At 48.9% G+C, this 18,073-nt stretch overlaps 2 protein-coding genes and 1 long non-coding RNA gene across 4 annotated transcripts in view; 2 read left to right on the forward strand and 1 right to left on the reverse strand.

Moving 5' to 3' along the window:
• Positions 1-18: 18 nt before the first annotated feature.
• On the forward strand, positions 19-3,262 carry LOC122166799. The gene is made up of 3 exons (XR_006170885.1): positions 19-513; positions 2,408-2,693; positions 3,179-3,262. It is a non-coding gene; the product is annotated as an uncharacterized LOC122166799 (long non-coding RNA).
• A 280-nt stretch (positions 3,263-3,542) lies between these two features.
• Positions 3,543-4,547, forward strand: BRD3OS (BRD3 opposite strand). The gene has a single exon (XM_042830912.1). The coding sequence runs from the start codon at positions 3,651-3,653 to the stop codon at positions 3,918-3,920; it is 270 nt and encodes an 89-aa protein (XP_042686846.1). The 5' UTR covers positions 3,543-3,650; the 3' UTR covers positions 3,921-4,547.
• Positions 4,548-10,153: 5,606 nt separating this feature from the next.
• The window catches only part of BRD3 (bromodomain containing 3), a 29,854-nt gene continuing 21,934 nt past the window's right edge, over positions 10,154-18,073 (reverse strand). For both annotated transcript variants that reach the window (XM_042830832.1, XM_042830833.1), the window contains exons 7-12: positions 16,885-17,013; positions 16,172-16,363; positions 15,119-15,354; positions 14,300-14,592; positions 12,331-12,459; positions 10,154-11,529 (exon numbers count right to left, since the gene is read on the reverse strand). In XM_042830832.1, the coding sequence (XP_042686766.1) occupies positions 11,414-11,529; positions 12,331-12,459; positions 14,300-14,592; positions 15,119-15,354; positions 16,172-16,363; positions 16,885-17,013 (1,095 nt within the window). In that variant the 3' untranslated portion in view covers positions 10,154-11,413. The remainder of the gene's footprint in view (positions 11,530-12,330; positions 12,460-14,299; positions 14,593-15,118; positions 15,355-16,171; positions 16,364-16,884; positions 17,014-18,073) is intronic.

The following is an 18,073-nucleotide window of genomic DNA, read 5'->3' on the forward strand; positions in this document are numbered from 1 at the left end:
TTTTTTTTTTTTTATATCCCCTCTCTTCCTCCTCCTCGTGTTTCCTCCCCTTTGCTTCGCGCAGAGCGCAGCCCCGCTCTGCAGCCCCGCACCCCGTCCAGCTTTGTCTGCCCGCTCCTCGGCTCCTGTTTGAGCCACGAACACCGCATGGAGACGTTAACCCAAACAAACGATCCTTCCAAAACACAAAGACAACTCCGTTAATTAATTACCGGTGTCTTTATGACAAACCTCATCTCTCAGCCATTCAGTCCTTGGCAGCAAATTCTTGAAAATCTCTAATTTTCACTGTTGGCATCCATCCAGCTCAGCACGGCCTCTTTTCCGATCAGCTCTGAGTTTGTTTGGTTTTTTTTCAGAGATCCTCTCCCAAGAGTTTGCCAATTCGTTCCCATCGTAGAGAGGCAGAGCTGGGAGCAGAGCCTGGGCTGGAATCAGCGATTCACCTGGACGTCCAAATGCAAAGCTGACCTCCGAGCCAAGCAGGGATGGGGAGAGAGAAACATCACCAGTGTGAGCCCTGAGGATGGGGAGGAGGATCCAGGACTTGTGTGGTGCCCAGATCCCTGCAGGGGAACAGGGATGGAGCAGCACCTGTGTGCCCCAGCCCTGCAATCAGAGCTGTGCTGAGCCCCAGCTGCGCTCAGCAGCACTGATTTCAGGCAGCAGGAGGTGTGGAGAGGTTCTGTGTGTGCTGGGCTGCCCGGTCAGCTCAGGTCTGTGGATAGAAAACTACAGAGGGGTTTGCTCTAACCAGGGCTGCTGGCAAAGGCCTGCCTTTTTGCTATGTGGTTATGAGCAGAGCTGGGCCCCGGGCACTTGGAACAGTCACAGCAGCCTGTGAGGGGTGGTGCCGAGGGAAGTTTGCCTCTCATCTACTGGGAAAACAGCAGAGAGCAGAGATAGCAGAAAACTAACAAAACAGCAGCAATAAAAAGAATAGCAAACAAAGCGTGGATCTGTGAGGCACCCAAAGGTGGACATCTCCCTCTGCTGGGGGTTGGGTGCAGAGCTGCGCTGAGCGATGCTACGAGTGAGGCTGACAACCGAGGGTGCTGGGAAGATCATAGCAGAAGTAACATCGTGATATTTCCATTCTAAAACAGTCTCAGTAATGGAGTGCAGGCCGGCAGCGAGTGCTACAGGGGGGTACTGAGCTGAGAGGGGCTGTGGAGCGTGGGGTGTAACTGAGGGCGTGGAAAGGGAAGAAAAAAGGAGAGATAAGGAGAGAAGAAAAGAGAGGTGGAAAGGAGAAAAGAGGGAAGGGATGGGAATGGAGAGGAGACCCTCCAGGATCCCCCAGTTTCAGAGGCAGCCACGTCCGCGTGCTGCCATCGCCCCCTCCCGGAGCGATCCTTGCGTGCAGCAGCGCAGCCCCCGGGCCGGGTTCGGTACCGGCCCGCTTGGAGCCGACGTAACGCTGTGTTGAACGTCGGGCAGCTTTGGGTGCGGGCGGCCTCCCGCACAGCCGGCACATCCCGCCTTTTTATCCATCTTTTGTATCTCTTGATCTCTTCCCTTTACAGCTGTGCCTGGCGAGCTGCTTTACAATGCGCTGTTCAAGATGCTCCTATACTTCCCAGACCCTTTTAAGTCACTGCTTTGTGATTAAGAGCTCTCCTCCTTTGTCACTTTGGGGTTAGGATCAGAATTAGGGTTACAGTTAGGGTTATGGTTATAATTAGGGTTTGGGTTACAGTTAGGTTATTGTTATGGTTAGGATTATGGTTATCTTTATGGCTAGGGTTTGGGTTACAGTTAGGTTATGGTTCTGGGTAAGGTTATGGTTAGGGTTAGGTTACGGTTAGGGTAACAGTTACAGTTAGGGTTAGGTTATGGTTAGGTTACAGTTGTGGTTATGGTTTGCATTGCATTACATTGCAGTTCCAAGGGCGGTCATCCTGACTTAAATAAAAGCATTTGTTGAATCAAAGGAGATAAGCACAGGGATGAGTAGAAATGCTGAGTCTGAATGACAGCATCCTGGCTCATCTCCCCCTGCATCCACCTCCCCACACATCCTGTGTCCAGGGGCAGCGATTGCAGCCCTCCTGCCCTGTGTTTTTCTATGGGGCAGCCTTGGGGCGAGCAGAGGAGCTGCCCCAGCACTGCACAGAGCTCTCACCTTATCCCTTCTGTTGTTGCTGCTGCTGCTTCCAGGGTTTATTTTTAGTCGGGAGGGCCTTGCTGGCAGCCGGCACAGGGCTGTGCTGCAGTGGATGGGCAGAGGCAGCTGCTGGCTTTGGGGCTGCAGTTCCCCCCACCTTCAGCACCTCCTGCTGTGCTCTGAGTTCTGGGAGGGGATTTCAGAGGGGATCAAAGTACCGGAGGGGAGGGGGAGAAGCGAATGTATGCAAAAAAATATAATGAAAATATTGAATCTGGTTCCATTTAATGATGATTTCAGATTGTGACGATTTCGCATTCTGCAGCCTCCACCAGGTGGGGCCTGGGCTGACTCCTCTGCGCTGCCGGGAGGCGGACGGAGCTGCAAAGCCGCGACGTTTCCGATAGTAAACACATCCACAGCGCGCTCCTTCGCGTGCCTTCCTGCCTCCTCTTTGTGTTTGGTCTCGGTTTCCCGGGAGCGAGGAATGCAGCGTGTCTGACAGACGCCAACCCCGCACAACGGAGCAGAAAGCGGCTTCCTCCGGCCCTGAGCAGCAGATCAGCTGGCGCTGCGATTGCAGGACGTAAGAAGATTGCGAGTTTAAATTTAGCATCATCGGGAAAAGAGCGAGCTCTCCTCGCAACGCATTTCGTGCTGCGTTTAGCCGGGGGGGCTCCCACGGACGGAAAGGCAGATCCCCAAGGATGCTGCTCTCACGGGGCTGCGGCGGTCCCGACCAAGCGGCTCCCCACGGCTTTCCCGCAGCGTTCGGACACGCGTGGAGCGACTCCGCCGTTCCCCCCCCCTCTCGCAGGCCGGCCCCGCTGCTGGCTCCGCCCGCCGTGATGCGTTCGGGAGGCGTCTCCGCTGCCGCCGCTCCGCGGAGCCGAGCCGGGGCCGGGCCGAACCGAACCGCGCAACGAGGGTACGGGGCGTGGGGAGGGCGGGGATGGGAGAAGGCGGCCGTGTAATGGGGATTATGGGGGCCGAAAGGGATGGCGGTGGGGGTGGTGGGAGTTGGGGAGCGCTGGGTGGGCCTCGCCGTGACCCCTCGCTGTGCCCCCCCAGGTTGAAGCGGCGAAGCGAGGAGGAAGGAGATCGATGGGCGGCGAGAGACCCGGAGCGGCGTTTCGGCCTGCAGCGATGGATGCGTGATCTGCGGAACGCCGTCCGTCCGTCCGCTTGCAGCACGGTGACGGGGGGACACGCGCCTTGGCCCCATCCGAGGACACCCCGCAACCCGCCGACACCGCACGCGGAGCTGCTCGGAGGGCACCGGGACAATGAAGGCAGTGCCAGCCGAACCACGCCGCGATGTCGCCGCTGGGTGAGCTGCGGGAAGGCCCCGCGCATCCCTCCGGCGAGGCCGGGCTGCCCGCAGGGAGCGCTGAGTCCGCGCATCCCCTGCCCTGAGCCGGCCCGGCACCGCCTGCGTCCCTGGGATGCTCAGCTCTGAGCGCAGCGCTACAGCCGAGCCGCTCCGACCCAGCGGGGTGTATTTCGGGAGGAAGTTCTCATCTCTGAAGGTGCCCTTGGACAGATGAGTGAGAAAGTAATGAACGGGCGGGTGCCCCTGCCTGAAAAAGCCTTGTCTGAGGGCTACGCAAGGCTGCGGTACCGGGACACCTCGCTGCTCATCTGGCAGCAGCAGCAGCAGAAGTTGGAGTCGGCCCCCCCCAACACGTATCTGAGCCGCAGCCGCAGCATGTGGTACTCGCAGTACGGCAATGAAGCCATCCTGGTGCGGGACAAGAACAAGCTGGACGTCTCCAGGGACACGGGGCAGTCCAAGTTCTGTGCTATCATGTAATTTTGTGTCAGAAATCTGCACGTGGATGCGAAGCAGGTTTGCACAACCACAGGGCTGCGGCCAAAGCAGCGCAAGGGATGGGTCTGAGCGGCAGCCAGAGGTTTCTGTTGCTTTGTGCTGTCGGTGGCATCCCATGTTGGGTTGGAAACTTGCTTGGGATGTGAGAGCTGGCAGTGCCCAACTGGACCACGTGGATGGAGCACGTTGAGAACTCAGCCTTCCAAACACTTAGCAGGAAAGGCGCGCTGCAGTTTCCCAGCAAAGTGCCCTGTCTGGTGCCAGTTTGGTGCTACAGAAACAAATGACAGGTGGCACTTTTGGAGCTGATGCAGCAGAGCCCCTCTGTAGGAAGAAAGCAGCACGCAGCTCCTGGAGGGCGCTCGCTGGGTGCTGCCTGCAGGCAGAGGTGGGCTGCAGAAGGAAGCAGCCTGCTGAAGGTTGCTCAGCATTTCAGTTTTGTTGCATGTAGTCGTTTGGATGGATTTATGTGCTAATCCTGGTTGGATGACATCTCTTGTAGTAGATTTGGTGTGTACATAACTGTGTTTGGCAGTGTTTGATTCAGCCAATGGAAGGCAAGGTCAGGCTGAGAACCACAGAATCACAGAATGGCCAGGGTTGGAAGGGATCTCAAGGATCACGAATCTCCAACCCCCTGCCACACGCAGGGCCACCAACCTCTCCATTTAATATTAGACCAGGCTGCCCAGGGCCCCATCCAACCTGATCTGAGCACCTCTAGGGATGGACAGGGCATCCACAACCACTCTGGGCAGCTGTTCCAGCACCTCACCACTCTTATAGTAAAGAAACCAACCCAGCAAACACCCAAACCTTTCTTAAAAACGAAGCAGCACCATTTGCAGGGCTGTTAATCGCGTGCCCAGCACTGCAGTGTAACACTGGGCTGAAGGCACAGCCCTGCCTGGACACCCCATCCAGCAGTGCTGGGACACGGGTTCAGTTCCAGGCAAACCAGGACCCGGTGTTGACCTCAAGGTGGATCATTTACTTGCCTAAGATCAGGTATTTTGTTGTATTTATCTCAAACCTCTCCCTTTCAATATCGTTCAAGCACTTTATTTTAACACAGTGAAGAAGAACCTTCTCCCCCCCTCCCGTGTGTGCTGAATGCTGGAGCACAAAGGCACTGAGCAGCACACACCCTCATTACCCTGAGACCATACCCAGTGGATGCACTGCAAATCACAGGCAGCTGTTTGTAATGTAACTAATAATGCATGTGTGCGTGTTTGGTGCTGTGTGCGTGTGCTTGTAAAGCTAAACCTGCTGAGATGGACCTCCATGCTTCACCCACCTGCGTGTCGCTCCGTGCAGACGATCCTCTTGAGCTCCACGGGACGAGCTGGGAAACGTTCTGATCATGTTTGCTCAACCTGGGAAGCAGAACTCAGCACGTGAGCTGGACTCAGGAAGCTGCTGGGTTGGGCAGAGCAGTGCCTGGGCTGCAGGACGCGGTGGGTGCTCCTAGAAATGGGCTCATGCAGTGCCCAGGGAGCACTGACTGCAGTCTGAAGATGAGGGAGAGCAGCAGCACGTCCCCACCGCCCGCTGTTCCTTTGCTTTTCTTATAGAAAACAAAACAAAACACAAAAAACCCACATAGATTTATTTTTTTAATTTCGGTAAGAAAGATGATGAGGATCTTGGGTTTAATCAGTCCTTTTTTTTGTTCACGTGGCTGGGAACCAAAATTCACTTTGAAGAGTCGAACTACTCAAGAGTGAAAACTTGAAGTGCGTGCCTACATTCTTCCAGGATACGACAGCATGGAGAAGTGTGACTTGTCCTCCCCCCCCATCCCTGGGTGTGAGTGCATTTTCCACAGCCCCATTAGTCACAGTAGCTTCGTGGAGTGGCTGCTATGAAGTGAGCGTTGCTGCAAGCAGTGGTGGTAGATGCACTTGTTGAAAATGCTGCTGTAGCCTCTTGGATAAAGTGCATTAAAATGATTTGAATGCATCGCTCTGTGCACACTTCTTAATTCTGCATCTTTAGCACTGTGGCACGCAGAAGCTGCTGTCACTGCCAGTCAGCCCCAGCATGGCACTGCAGTGCCTGCCCATGGGGAGAAGCTGCTGGGGTGTAGGGGAAGTGCTGGAGATCACTGATGGAAGCAGTGAGCACATAGCAGGCAGTAAAGGCAAGGATGAAAAAGCATTTCCTTTGGAGGAATGACTGTCAGCACAGAGCTGCGCTGATACAACAGCAAAGCAAAACAGGTTTGCTGAAACCTTCGAGATCAGAGCATTTAAAGCCAGTGAGCAGGAACAGGGTTAGAGAAAGATTAACCCTGCTGGCTCCTGGCTGCTGTGACCCCTCCCTATAAATAAGGCACACATCCGAGAAAGCCAACGGAAAAAAACCACCTCCAGCAACCAGAATAGCTTTTGGCCACTGCACAGCAATGCCAGGAACTCTGCCCTGAGTGCAAGCACTGCTGCAGCTCCTCCTTCCCCAAATGCACCCCCTGTGACTTGGCTGCACCAGGGGGGAAGCTGGTAAGGAAACCCCCTCTGGTTCCTCCAGTTTTTGGGGGCTACAAAACAGCCAGCGTTAAATGTGGGTGATGTTTTCATCCTCTCCTATTGCAGGTCAGCTTCCCTCCATCGGATGCAGCTCTGACACAAACTGAGGAGGGCAAAACGTCATCCATCCCATGGCTGCATCAAAGCAGCCCAAATCTCTCACCAAAGGAGAGGGGCATTTTGCCCATTGGGTGCTGAGCTGCCATGCAGAGGAGCTGCAGGCCACACTGACAGCCCAGCATCTCCTGTGCCCTGCAGGCACTTCGCCCATAAGTGCAGCACCAGCAGGGGAGCTGCAAACTGACATCTCCAGGCTCACAGTGCAGTGCAGTTTGTGCTCCTCTGTTAGCAGTGCTGTGCAGCTGATCACTACACCAAACCCTGCTGGCTTTCGGCTGGAGAAATGCAACACGAGGGGAGGCAGAGAGAGAGGAGAGGAGGACAGAGGGTAACAAACCACACACACACAGAGCTGTTTTTCTTTTTATTATGAAAACAAAACAGATGCCCCAGGACCAGGGTCCATTACCAGTAACATCAAAGATTACTTCCTAACTTCTGTCTTTTTAAATTCTGTTGTGTTTGAGGCCAGCAATTTGCAATAAACAAGCTAAACTACTTACACTGACTTCTTTTTTTTTTTTTTCTCTCTCTTCAGTAACTGACATTTACAGGAATATACTAGAAATGGCACTAAAAAGTTTTAAGAAAGAGAGTTACGGTAAGTTTGCATGCACATCATACAGAAAAGTAACAGCTTTTGTTTTTAAATATTAAAAAAAAAAAAAAAAAGGAAAAAAAAAAATACAAACAGCAAAATCTTTTTGGATGGGTGATGCCAGTAGCAGGGATGAGCTCCCAGCGGCCTGTGCCGAACCCCAGAGCTGCTGGTTTATTTCTTTCTTTTAAAAACGACGTTTAAAAAGATATGCAAATACCATTTCTTAGTTTAAAAAATGCATCCCGTTGGTTTGTTTTTGTTTTTTTTTCCACAAGCAGAAAATGCTGCTCGTGTAAGGAACCCTCAGCCCAGGTTTGCCTGCAGTTCAGCCCCAGTGGGAACTGCCCACGTGTTGGAATATATCTTAAAATCCAGCACGAAAAAGGTGGTGGTTTCTCTTTGCTGTGCCCCAATCCCTTCCCCCAAAGCTCCAACCCCAGCCTTAAAAAAACGCCGTTCCTTTCAAAGCAAATTCACAACTGGTCTAAGAGCCCCCAAAACGAACTACTGAGGTCACTGCAGTCTGCTTCTACCACACAGCACATGGGAAGAGACCTCCCTGCTACCTAACCTGCCCCTATACACGCACACACGTGCCTGTGGATGTGGGGTGAGCGCGTGCATCTGCTGCAAGCAAACAACAGAGCCCCAAACATCAGCTCTGCAGCCACAGACCCTGCAGGTAGGAAAGCTTCAAGGCGCAGCAGGACAAAACTGACGAGGTTCGGTCAGCAGAAAGCTGCTCTACCCAACAGATGTCAGGGGACAAAGCAGGGCTGAGCCCTGGGGTGTTGGTCTGGGCCCACTGAGCCTGCATGTGATGGGCTGCCCAAAAACTGACCATCAGAGAAAGCTCAGCCAGGCTTTAAAGGCGCAGCGATGCTGGTCGATGGCTCTGCTCAACGTAGGAATTTGTCAGCAAAACCAGCTTCACGTGTACCTATGAAATCTCACTGATTTCACAGACACCTCCCCTGGAAAACAACGCTGCAAAAAAATTTCAGCTGTTTTTATTCTGAAGCTTAAAAACGTTATTTCAAATATTCTTTATACATTTGATCACTTCCAAGTGATTTCATGGCATCCCACTGGCACGTCACGCCACACCAACTCAAATAAGTCTTCTATCCTTTCCGTTTCCAACTCGATTTAACAGCTGCTACTTGCTATGGACTGAAAACACCTCTTCTTTCCTGGAGAGGCTCTGATCTGCAGGTACAGAAGCATCACTAATGGCACGTTGGGAGATAAGTGCTACAAACAACATGAAAGGAATCCTAAGAACAACATTTTGCAGTGACCACTTGGTTTTCTCCTGAAACGAAGGTTGTGGCAGAATGGATTTCTCCTGCAAGCTGCCATTTCGTGGGAAACACCTTCACTGCCATGAAAGCTTTCCACCCAGTGGAAGCTGAAGCCACTGCCTGTTGGGTGCTGCCTGCACAGGAGCTGCTTCTGTCCACAGCAACCATCACCTCACATCGATGGTGCAGCTCCAGTCAATGCACATGGGAAAGGATTTCAGCAGGGAGAACCAGGAGCCTGTTTGATCCGTGCTGTCGTGGCACTGAAGTGGTTGTAATTACTTTAATTAAAATACTGGTTAGTTTTGATAATGCACGTCTAAGGCGAAACGCAGATGGAAAGCAAGCCCATTATAAAAACAAACAACAAAGCTCTCAATTAGGTGTATATTACATCTCCTCATAGTCCATTCTGAAAATATATTACTAAACATCTGTCTAGGGGGAGGTTTTTTTTTTTTGTAAGGGTGGAATGGAGAAAAAAAAAAATATAGCAACTAAAAATAACTTTATTGTTAATGGAAAAATCATTCATTTCAGTAAGAATCAGAGCACCCTACAGCTCACCTGATCCCGACACGAAGGAAACTCCACCTGCAAAGACCTCCAGGGCTCCAATGGGCCCAGCACCCACTGACAGCACGGCCCAGGGATGCTGTGAGCAGCAGAGCTGCTTTCGACTCGCAGCTGAAAACGGCAGCTCCTTTCTACAGCTTCAGAGAGCGTGCAATGGTCGCTGTGCAGACACAGAGCCACGGCAGCTGTGCGACCTGAAGGGCATCCAGTGGTAGCAGAGCCTCGTGGGTACAGCCAGCAAGACAGCAGTTGATGGGCACTAAGTGACCGACAGCCACTCACCTACGTGAGAAATAAACACCGGTGCAATCTGCACCACTGGAGACCTCAGCAGGGTGAGCTTTGGGGCTGAGCCACAGCAGAGATGCAGCCATAGGGGCTGGTAGTGGGAGAAGGAAAGGCGTAACTTTCTGTTAAACTCTGTATATTTTCTTTACAATAAAAAGCTAAAAAGTTAAGAATTTACAATAAATTTCTGCCCCTCAGATTACAAACTTTATATAGTTACAGAACTGCTGTTTTCCTAAAACTGGATTATAAAATGAAAAACCAACACTGTTTCACACACAAAAAAAATAAAAATGGAGAAGGGGAGAGACACGTGGAAATAATACAGACAATATAAGGTGTTCCATTAAGAAATTACATCTACCTGCACGTCTTCAAAATCTGTACAAAACAAGAAAGAAGGGGCTGGATTGGAAAGAGAGAGGACAGAAAACAAAACCCAAAGTGAACACACAAGACATGACAGAGCACCAGACACACAACAGGCCGGACCGTAGCACCTGGAGGTATGAAGTCCAGCGTATTTAAATAACATCTCTGTGTTCTTCTTCATCTGGTTTGAACCATATTAGAAGTCTGCATCATTTCTGCTGGTCTTATTACTTTTAGTGAGTTTTAAATGACCAATGTGTTTAATAAATAAAGTACTTATATATACACGTGAGACAGAAAACGGAGTGTATTGCAGCAGTGCAGGTGAAAACGTTAGGCTGACTTGTAAGAAATTGCTAGCCTTAAAAAACTGCCTTCCCCTCATCCTCACCGTTCCCTCCCTCCGACCCCCCCCCCTTTTTTTTTTCCCTTATAACTATAATTGAGGTAAACACTTCAGGATCTGGAAACCTGCACCCTGCATGACACAGAAGTAGCATTCCCTTTCTAGGAGCTCATTGCAGATACGAAGATAAAGGGTGGGAAAGAAACAAACGAAACCAAAACCGAGCAACAAAGCACACAACCAACATCCCTCTCTGAGTCCCCTGCCAGCTCAGCCTCAGCTGGAGCTCGAGTGCTCTTTTATTTTAAGCCCAGACTGAGGTGCTTGTCGTGGAGAAAGTACTTAAGCACGTGCCTAATAGTGAGCACACGGCTGCTCTTGGTCACTGCAGGCAGCGCGCCTCGAGGCCCAGCTGTACTTGCAGCCAGGAGATGCTTTCAGTTACAGCACAAGCTTTCATAGAGAATGCCAATTTCCTGGAAATTATCCATTTGATGTTAAAAATAACATTCCCAAGAAACTTGGGTATCCTTCGCTCCCTTCTTATCGATGCATTCCCAAGGAAAATGGAAATTTGGAGTGCTAGGAAGCACACATACCAGTATTCGTATCGCTCATGTGCTGAGAATTAAATTCATGCTTAAATACCTTCCTCAACAGGTGCCTATGCCTCCACCAACAGTAACAAAAATGTTAGCAATCCACAGCATGTTGGATTTCTTCTTGTTTCTTCTTTTGTTTTTGTAAAAAAGATGATAGCATCTGACATTTCCATCACACCGCAGACTTTGAGGTTAAGAATCCTAGTGCTAATAAACAAATACACCAACTAGTTCCAAAGCTACCATCTTTTAGATACAGTACCATTTTACAGATTTCCTTGTGAGCCAGGTGGGCTTATTAAAAGAGAACAATTTGGGGAGAAGGAAGGGGCAGAAGGGAGACGTACTACAAACTCTGCAGAAACCTACTAGCCACCTCCTGCAAAGAGTTCCAAGTTCTTCCATTTTCAACCTAATTTCTTCAGTAAAAAGTGTATTTTAGAGACTTTATGCAAAGGGAGCTGCTTGCCATAAAGTCTAGTCACACACACGCAAAGATCTTCGACCTAGTCATAAAAAAAAAAGCGCCCCTGGAAAATGGAAGATAGCTTTTATAACACTGAATTAAAACAAAACAACAACAACAAAAACCAACAAAAGTCAGAGAGGAAGGAAAAACAAACAAACACCTGACCACCGTGGAACAAGAGCAGTACTTTAAGGAGAGAAAGGGACACTGCAGAGCATCGGTGAGGGTGATGTCCATTCTGTGCTGTTTGTGTAAGTGTCCTTGGCTCATTCTGAATCGCTGCTGTCTGAGCTGGAGCCGCTGGAGCTGCTGCTGCCTGACTCGGAGGAGCTGCTGCTGCTGAGCCGGGAAGGGCCTCCAGAGGGAGCAGAGCCAGATTTCTCTGCGGGAAAGAAGGCAGCAAAGTGGTGACTTCCAAGGAGCTGAACTCCACAGAGAAGGTTTGCCAATGGCTTTTGTTACCCACAGCTTCATTCATGGCTTCGTTTTGCCTAGACAGCTTATTGACCCACTGACTTTGCCAGCTGGAACAGTGCCCGGCCCAGGGGACAGCAGGGTTTTCTAATGCTGCAGGTGGCCATGAAAGTCTGGGCTCTGCATTGGAGCCCTGTGGAGGGCACTGCAGTGCTCCAATGCAGGGCCCAAACTTTCATGGCCACCAACAGCTGGAAATTGCTCCTGGCAAGGTGGCACAGAGTGCCCAGGCAGCTGTGCTCACTGCCTGCTGTGATTCAGGGCAAGGTGGAAGCAGCTCAATTTGCCCTGGAATAACCTTTCATCCCATCTTTCACACTACTGCACTATGAGGTGGCTTTTTCAATCCCACCGTGGAGAAAAATCACCTATTAAACATGCCATGGTACTGGTTTACTGTGATACTGTATGAACAACCCTGCAGAGACAAACAGAGCAGCACATCTTGCTCTGAAGTTTGAATCACCTCTAAGACAGGTCCTGTTTACCACCAAGAGGAGTTTCCAACAGGACAGGGATCAGAGCAAACCCTATAGAGCAGCTCAGGTGCCCAGCAGTAACTTGCTGTGCCCACACTAATGACAGACTGGGGGAACTCCCATAGATAAAGCCAAGGCTACACAAAGGCAGCAGGTTGGCCTTAGTGAAGACAACTACCTGCACACACAACTTTCCAGGCATCAGCAGCACACAGAACCACAGCCATTACCTTTCTTTGCAGGTTTCTTGTTGTTGTTTAACTGCCCACTGACATCCTGTAGCCGTTTTTCTAGTTCTTTCTTCTTTTCCTGAGCTAACTCCTCTTTAGACTTTGCTGCTTGCTTTTTTCCACTTGCAGCTGTGGAAGAGGAACATACAGTTTCTGAAACCGCATTGTTGAGGGTGCAGAAAAGGGTGGACATTGCTATTTCACAGGGCACGTAAGTCTGTGCAAACACTTTGCAGTGAAGCTGCTCAAATCAAGTGACCACGTAGCAACTACACATCTCAGATAAAGGACAACACGTGAAGTTGCCTAGATCATCAGTCACCATCACCCTGTAACATGCACTTCTTGAGAGAGGCCTTCTGGAAAGTGTTCCAGGAGATAGAAATATATCTGTGCAATAACCTTGTGGTTACAGGTTACTTACCAGCTAGTTATATGCTCACTAGTTACACGTTTGTTATTACAGAATTGTTACATGGGCTTTCTGCCCTGTAAAATACAGCGTCCCATTAAATGCTGTCAGGAGGAAGCAAGCATCTGCCATTAAAACTCAAGACACCTCACGTGAGAATAGATTGCTTTAAGTTGCTTGAAATATAAAACCAAAGAAAAATTAAAAACCAGCAAAGGCTGGCAGACAACAGGAATGTTGCTGCCTCGGTCAGGACGGAAATGGTGAGGAGTAACAGCAGTGCTAATGCTTCTGAGCAGAAGAAATATCACTCACAAGAGTAATTGAACACAGGTGTTGGCCAGTATCGGAAGCAGACGGGAGCCAGATATTTTGCCTGATCCAGCAAGAAAATGCCTGTATTTCTGCACACTGCTTTCAAGCAACTTTTTTTCTCTTTTCCTTTAAAGGGAAACTGGAAAGCAAAGTCCTGAGAGGGTGCTTGTGAACACTGAGCACCACAATAGGCAGCAGAAAGCAGGAGAGTCTGGGGAAAGTCATGCATCCACATGGTGCCTGCTGACTGAGCACAACAGCTCAGGGCATGCTGGGCTCAGAGCAGTGGACAGACAGACATCTGAGGTCATCTCTGTTACTCCAAAGCAAAAGGATGCCTCTCGTCCCTAGCAACTCTGGAAAATGTTTTCCTCAGCTACTGCAGAATTAAAGGACTTGGGGGAGGAAAGAAGAAACCAAACCAGCGTAGTAAAAAGCAAAAAGAAAGGTCAAAGACTGAGTTTTGCTCAGGTGACCTGGAAGTCCTGTTGTAACAAAACAGAGGTGCTCTGCAAGAGTCGTGAGTAGCTTTTGTGTTATATTCTTATCAGAACAACTTCCCTCTTAACCTATGAATAGATGGACTGAGCCAGGATCACCTCAGGTAAGTGGCATGCTACTGCTATTTAGCTGGGGCTCGATTCTCAAGGGGCTACAATTCACTCTGTGGTTGAAGCACAGAAAAGGCTGTACCATACTGCTCAGTACACTCCCCAGTGCATTAACATGCACCTCCTTATCTGACACATTAATACGTGGTAGGACTAGCAGTTCTGTGGCAAGCATACAACTCAGACACACCCAGAATGCTTACCTTACCCAAGTAAATGTGTGCAATTCATTCATTTCCTTGGTGTTTGGGTTTTAAACAACACTTCCTTCCTTCCTAATTAGATGATAAACTATTCAGGGTAAGAAACTGATCCTTCCACATATATGCATGTTACACACAACATAATGAGACTGAAACTGTATTGCTTATCTAGAACGTAGAAGGCACTACAGATATCACACAGGTCTTGCAGAGGAATACAATGATCCCCTCAAGTCTCCTTGTGAGGGCCATATGTGAAGAAAAAAACCCCAAAAATTCTGCCATTTTCTCAGGTAGAAAAGAATCTCTAAACATCCCAGTCATCACATACCCAGCAGCTGGATAAGAGAATCCCAACACACGTGCCCTGACTCCAAAGCTGAGCCCAAGGGCTCGTGAAGGACTGTGTGCCCCAAGAGGTAACTTACAAAATGGTTTCCTTTGTTTTTTCTGTAAACAAGATTTCACGTATCTCTCCAGTTCTCGCAAAGTTGTGGGCTTCAAGGTTTCAAAATCTATTTCTATCTCATCAGGATTGGAGTCCCTGAGGGAAGGTTCTCGTGACTGGATGATGTGCACCACTCTGCCCAGCTTCTCCCCAGGCAGGCGGTTGATGTCCAAGCTGAGCTGTCGTTTCTCATCATAGGTCATGGGCAGGCCTTCCTCCTCCTCATCCGAATCATAGGTTGCAGATGCCTGTTTTCCTCCTTTCTTGGGCTGCCTGGGGAGATTGGCAAGCATGGAAACATTCATGGGCATATAAGGAGCAAAGAACTCTTTCTTCTACTCCCCTTGTAACAAACATCCCAATGTTTTTGGCTTTGAACCTCTAGCCAGATAGCTTGAACAGCACCACAACTTTTGGAAAAGTTCAGAAATCTGAGATAAGCTGTTCTACTCCAATTATATTTTAGTGCTTTGAGGCACGACAACAAGCCGAAGCAGCAGCAGGGGGGGCAGAAATGAAATAGCATGTTATTGCTGGCTGGGTAAAAAGGCAAAACCTTATCTGAGAGCGACTAGGCAGGGATTCTGAAAGAGTCAGAAGGTGGAAATGTGATGGCTGTGCTGCCAGCCCCAACTTGAAAACTCCCTGAAGCTGTCTGTAATGGAGATGCTGTTCGATGGTGAGTTAACCATGCTGACAACCGAGCTTCACCAGGGAACAACAGAACAGGAGGGACAGAGCTGGGCTGAGGGCTCTTTGTGTTCCCACTTAAGGCAATGTGCAGGAGACAAGCTCTCACCTGCTAGCTGTGGTCGTGCTGTTTGCCTTTTTAGCTGGGGCTTTCTTCTGCTGGGTTTGCTTTGGTGGTTGAGCCACCTTAGGCTTCTTCTCCTCCTCAGCTTTTACTTTGTGCTTTTCCTTTTCCTTCTCCTTGTCTTTCTTTTTCTTCTCTTTTTCCTTCTTCTCTTTTTTTTTCTTTGGTTTGTTCACTGGTGCTTGGGACAACGCAGCTAGCTGCTCATGGACTGCCTTTAGCTGGAAGAGAACGATGAAAAAATACATCAGACTTCAAGGCAAGAAAACTGATGCCTCCACGTACTCTTCCCTCCATATCCTGGACATGTAAGTATATCTCAAAGTTAGTAAGCCTGCAGACTGAACTTGGGAAACTCTGATCTGAACTTCTTCAAAGAATGCAGTGCAGGTGTGCAGAAGCTAACTGATGTGAAAACTTAATTCTTGCTTCACAGGAGGCAAATAAAATAATAGCTTTGTCTAAAGTGCTGACAGTGTGGGCTCTGAAATGCTAGGTTTGCTTCCTACTACCTTGCTCTGAGACACTGGACAGGGTACTTTATTAATGCTTGGTTACATTACAGCAGCACATACAACCACTGTAGCAACTTGCACTCTACACAAGCATAATAAGAAAAGCTATGGCTTACGGTCTTGCAATCACAACAGTCAAAATAGTTCATTCTATGGAGTACACAGTGAAAACTTCCCACAGGAAGCTTGTGACAGATTTTGTCGTGCTTGAGCTCTCATACTAAATGGATCTCTCAGTGCCTCCCAGACTCCTACTGTCGATGGTGGCTGAATACTCTGGGATGCCCAGAAACGAGCCCAGAGCAGCAGCACTGAGAGTGGTTATCTCAAAGAAAATTAACATCGCATCAAAAGTGCACTAATTATTTCCCTGCTGAGAGCTTTCCTCTTTGAGCTGGCAGAAGGAGTGATCTCCCTGCTGCATCTCAGGCTAGCTGGGATTTTTAAAGAACTAAATTAAATCCTCCTTCCTGCTAAGCCCTTTCTACTGCAGACACACACACAGCTTGGCCACTACAGTAACCTGCTCCTGGAGCTCTGCCAGCCGAGTGGCTCGCTCTTCTTCCGAGTCTGAGCTGTCTGAGTCAGAAGAGCTCTCCTCACTGCTGTGGCTGCTCTCTGTGCTTTTGCTCACAACTGGTGCTGTTGGAGGAGGAGGAGGAGGGGCCTCCGCAGGCTCATCAGGCATCTTTGCAAACCTCATCTCAAAGACGTCCTACAAGAGAGAGGGAAAAACGGGTGACAAAGGAGCCTCACCCACAAAGACCTCATTCTGGTCTTTCAAACACAGCAGATACATTAGCATAGATCAGGGCCTTACTGCACTAAATAAGGTGCTGTAATAATGAACGATGATGAGCACTCTAGAACATGGACTGAAATCATCATAGTAAGAAACAGCTGCCCCTCTTTTGAGGGGCAAAGTTCAAGGCTTATCCAAGACTTGGCAGGGGAAGCTTTCTGTATCTCCACGTTTCGTGGCCCAAGAAAGCGTTCCCACTATTCTATATGCCAATGATTGTGAAATTTTAAGAGTGGGATGTGGCACTGGGCTATGCCATGTGCAGAGCATGACATTTCTGCAGCAGAGGGCATGAAAAGGCTCTTTTCAAGGGCTGAAGGAATCACTGACTCACCCCCGATGATGCCAAGAGCAAATCCATGCTCGGATCTCTGAATGGACACCTCACAGCTGAGCTAACAGACCCTGAAAGATGCATTTAGCTACACCATTACCTGGAGCTTCCTGGCCATGGCTACCACTTCGTGGTCTGGAGGATTGTACTTGTAACAATTAGAGAACATTAACCGAATATCTGCTGCAAAACCTTGTGCATCCTGGTATTCCCGACTGTCCATCTTTTTCTGCAAGCAAACAAGCCAAAGGAAAAGGGGAGATAAAGCCATAAACAAGAGGCATTTTTAATTACATGGAAGACATGTGCGTCATGGAGAGAGCTCAGAACAACTGCAAAAATCACATCTAAGAGAACAGTAGTTTGATCAGGCTTATTAGTTTCCAAATAACATTTAGAGTCACTGCTTTTAAAAAGAAGTAAACAAAAACCAGACAACTAAAGCTAACATAGTTCCACAATAGTTTAAACTCTCATAATTCTAAATTTGGGTTATTTTCTTTGTTTTTAAATAATACTCTGCAAGTTTGTCAGTGCCCATAGTTTGTTAGAGAGCCATTTAGAAAACATTTACTGGACCAGAAACTAATGTAAGTAAAGCAAAGGACAAAAGGACAAGAAGTCAACAGTTACAACTAAAGGAACACCCTCATTTCTACATGCTGCTTGGGTATATTTACTGCATAAATCTGAAAAGGCAGAAAAGATGGCTAGCACCTAGTCTGACTAAGACAGAACACTTCTCTTGGTGATGTCTACAGCCAGACAGGCACTTAGAGTTAAGCTACAAAAGCAACTCTAGATTTAATAAAGTCCAACTGAGAGATACAGAATTTGCCCTTCATGAATGTGTGCCTAATGTTATTTTCTCACTGCAGTGAGGATAACTATCAGGGACTAAATATTTGCACCTTGATCCTCTCATTTTCCTCACCATCACCCACTTCTCTTGCTGCCTGGGACTGAATGACTTGGTTTAGAAAACAATTCACAGCACTCCTAGCACTTAATTGATTTTATGCATGTATTACTACCACATATAAAATCTTAACTCCAATTACTCCTTCCAAAAGGAAATTTAAAGAAGGTTAACACTAGATTTTGTTTGCATTTTAAAGAGTCTGAAGGAACTCATTGCTTGCCAAGTGCTTGCAGGCCTCCCTTTTGCATGCCTCGTGCATCTGCATCCCCCAGTGAAGGGAAGGGGCTGCCTGACATGCAGCACACAGGATGGGCAGATCCATCCTCCATCAGAGCAGAAGGCTCAAGGTCTGCAGCTCACACCTAAG

The sequence above is a fragment of the Centrocercus urophasianus genome, unplaced genomic scaffold, assembly GCF_019232065.1.
Source record: "Centrocercus urophasianus isolate 14NV4802_14NV808 unplaced genomic scaffold, USGS_Curo_1.0 seq_34, whole genome shotgun sequence".
Taxonomy (NCBI): domain Eukaryota; kingdom Metazoa; phylum Chordata; class Aves; order Galliformes; family Phasianidae; genus Centrocercus; species Centrocercus urophasianus.

What these genes read in the sequence shown, in the direction of transcription:
- BRD3OS (XM_042830912.1), top strand. Translation starts at nt 3,651, where the DNA reads ATGAGTGAGAAAGTAATGAACGGGCGGGTGCCCCTGCCTGAAAAAGCC.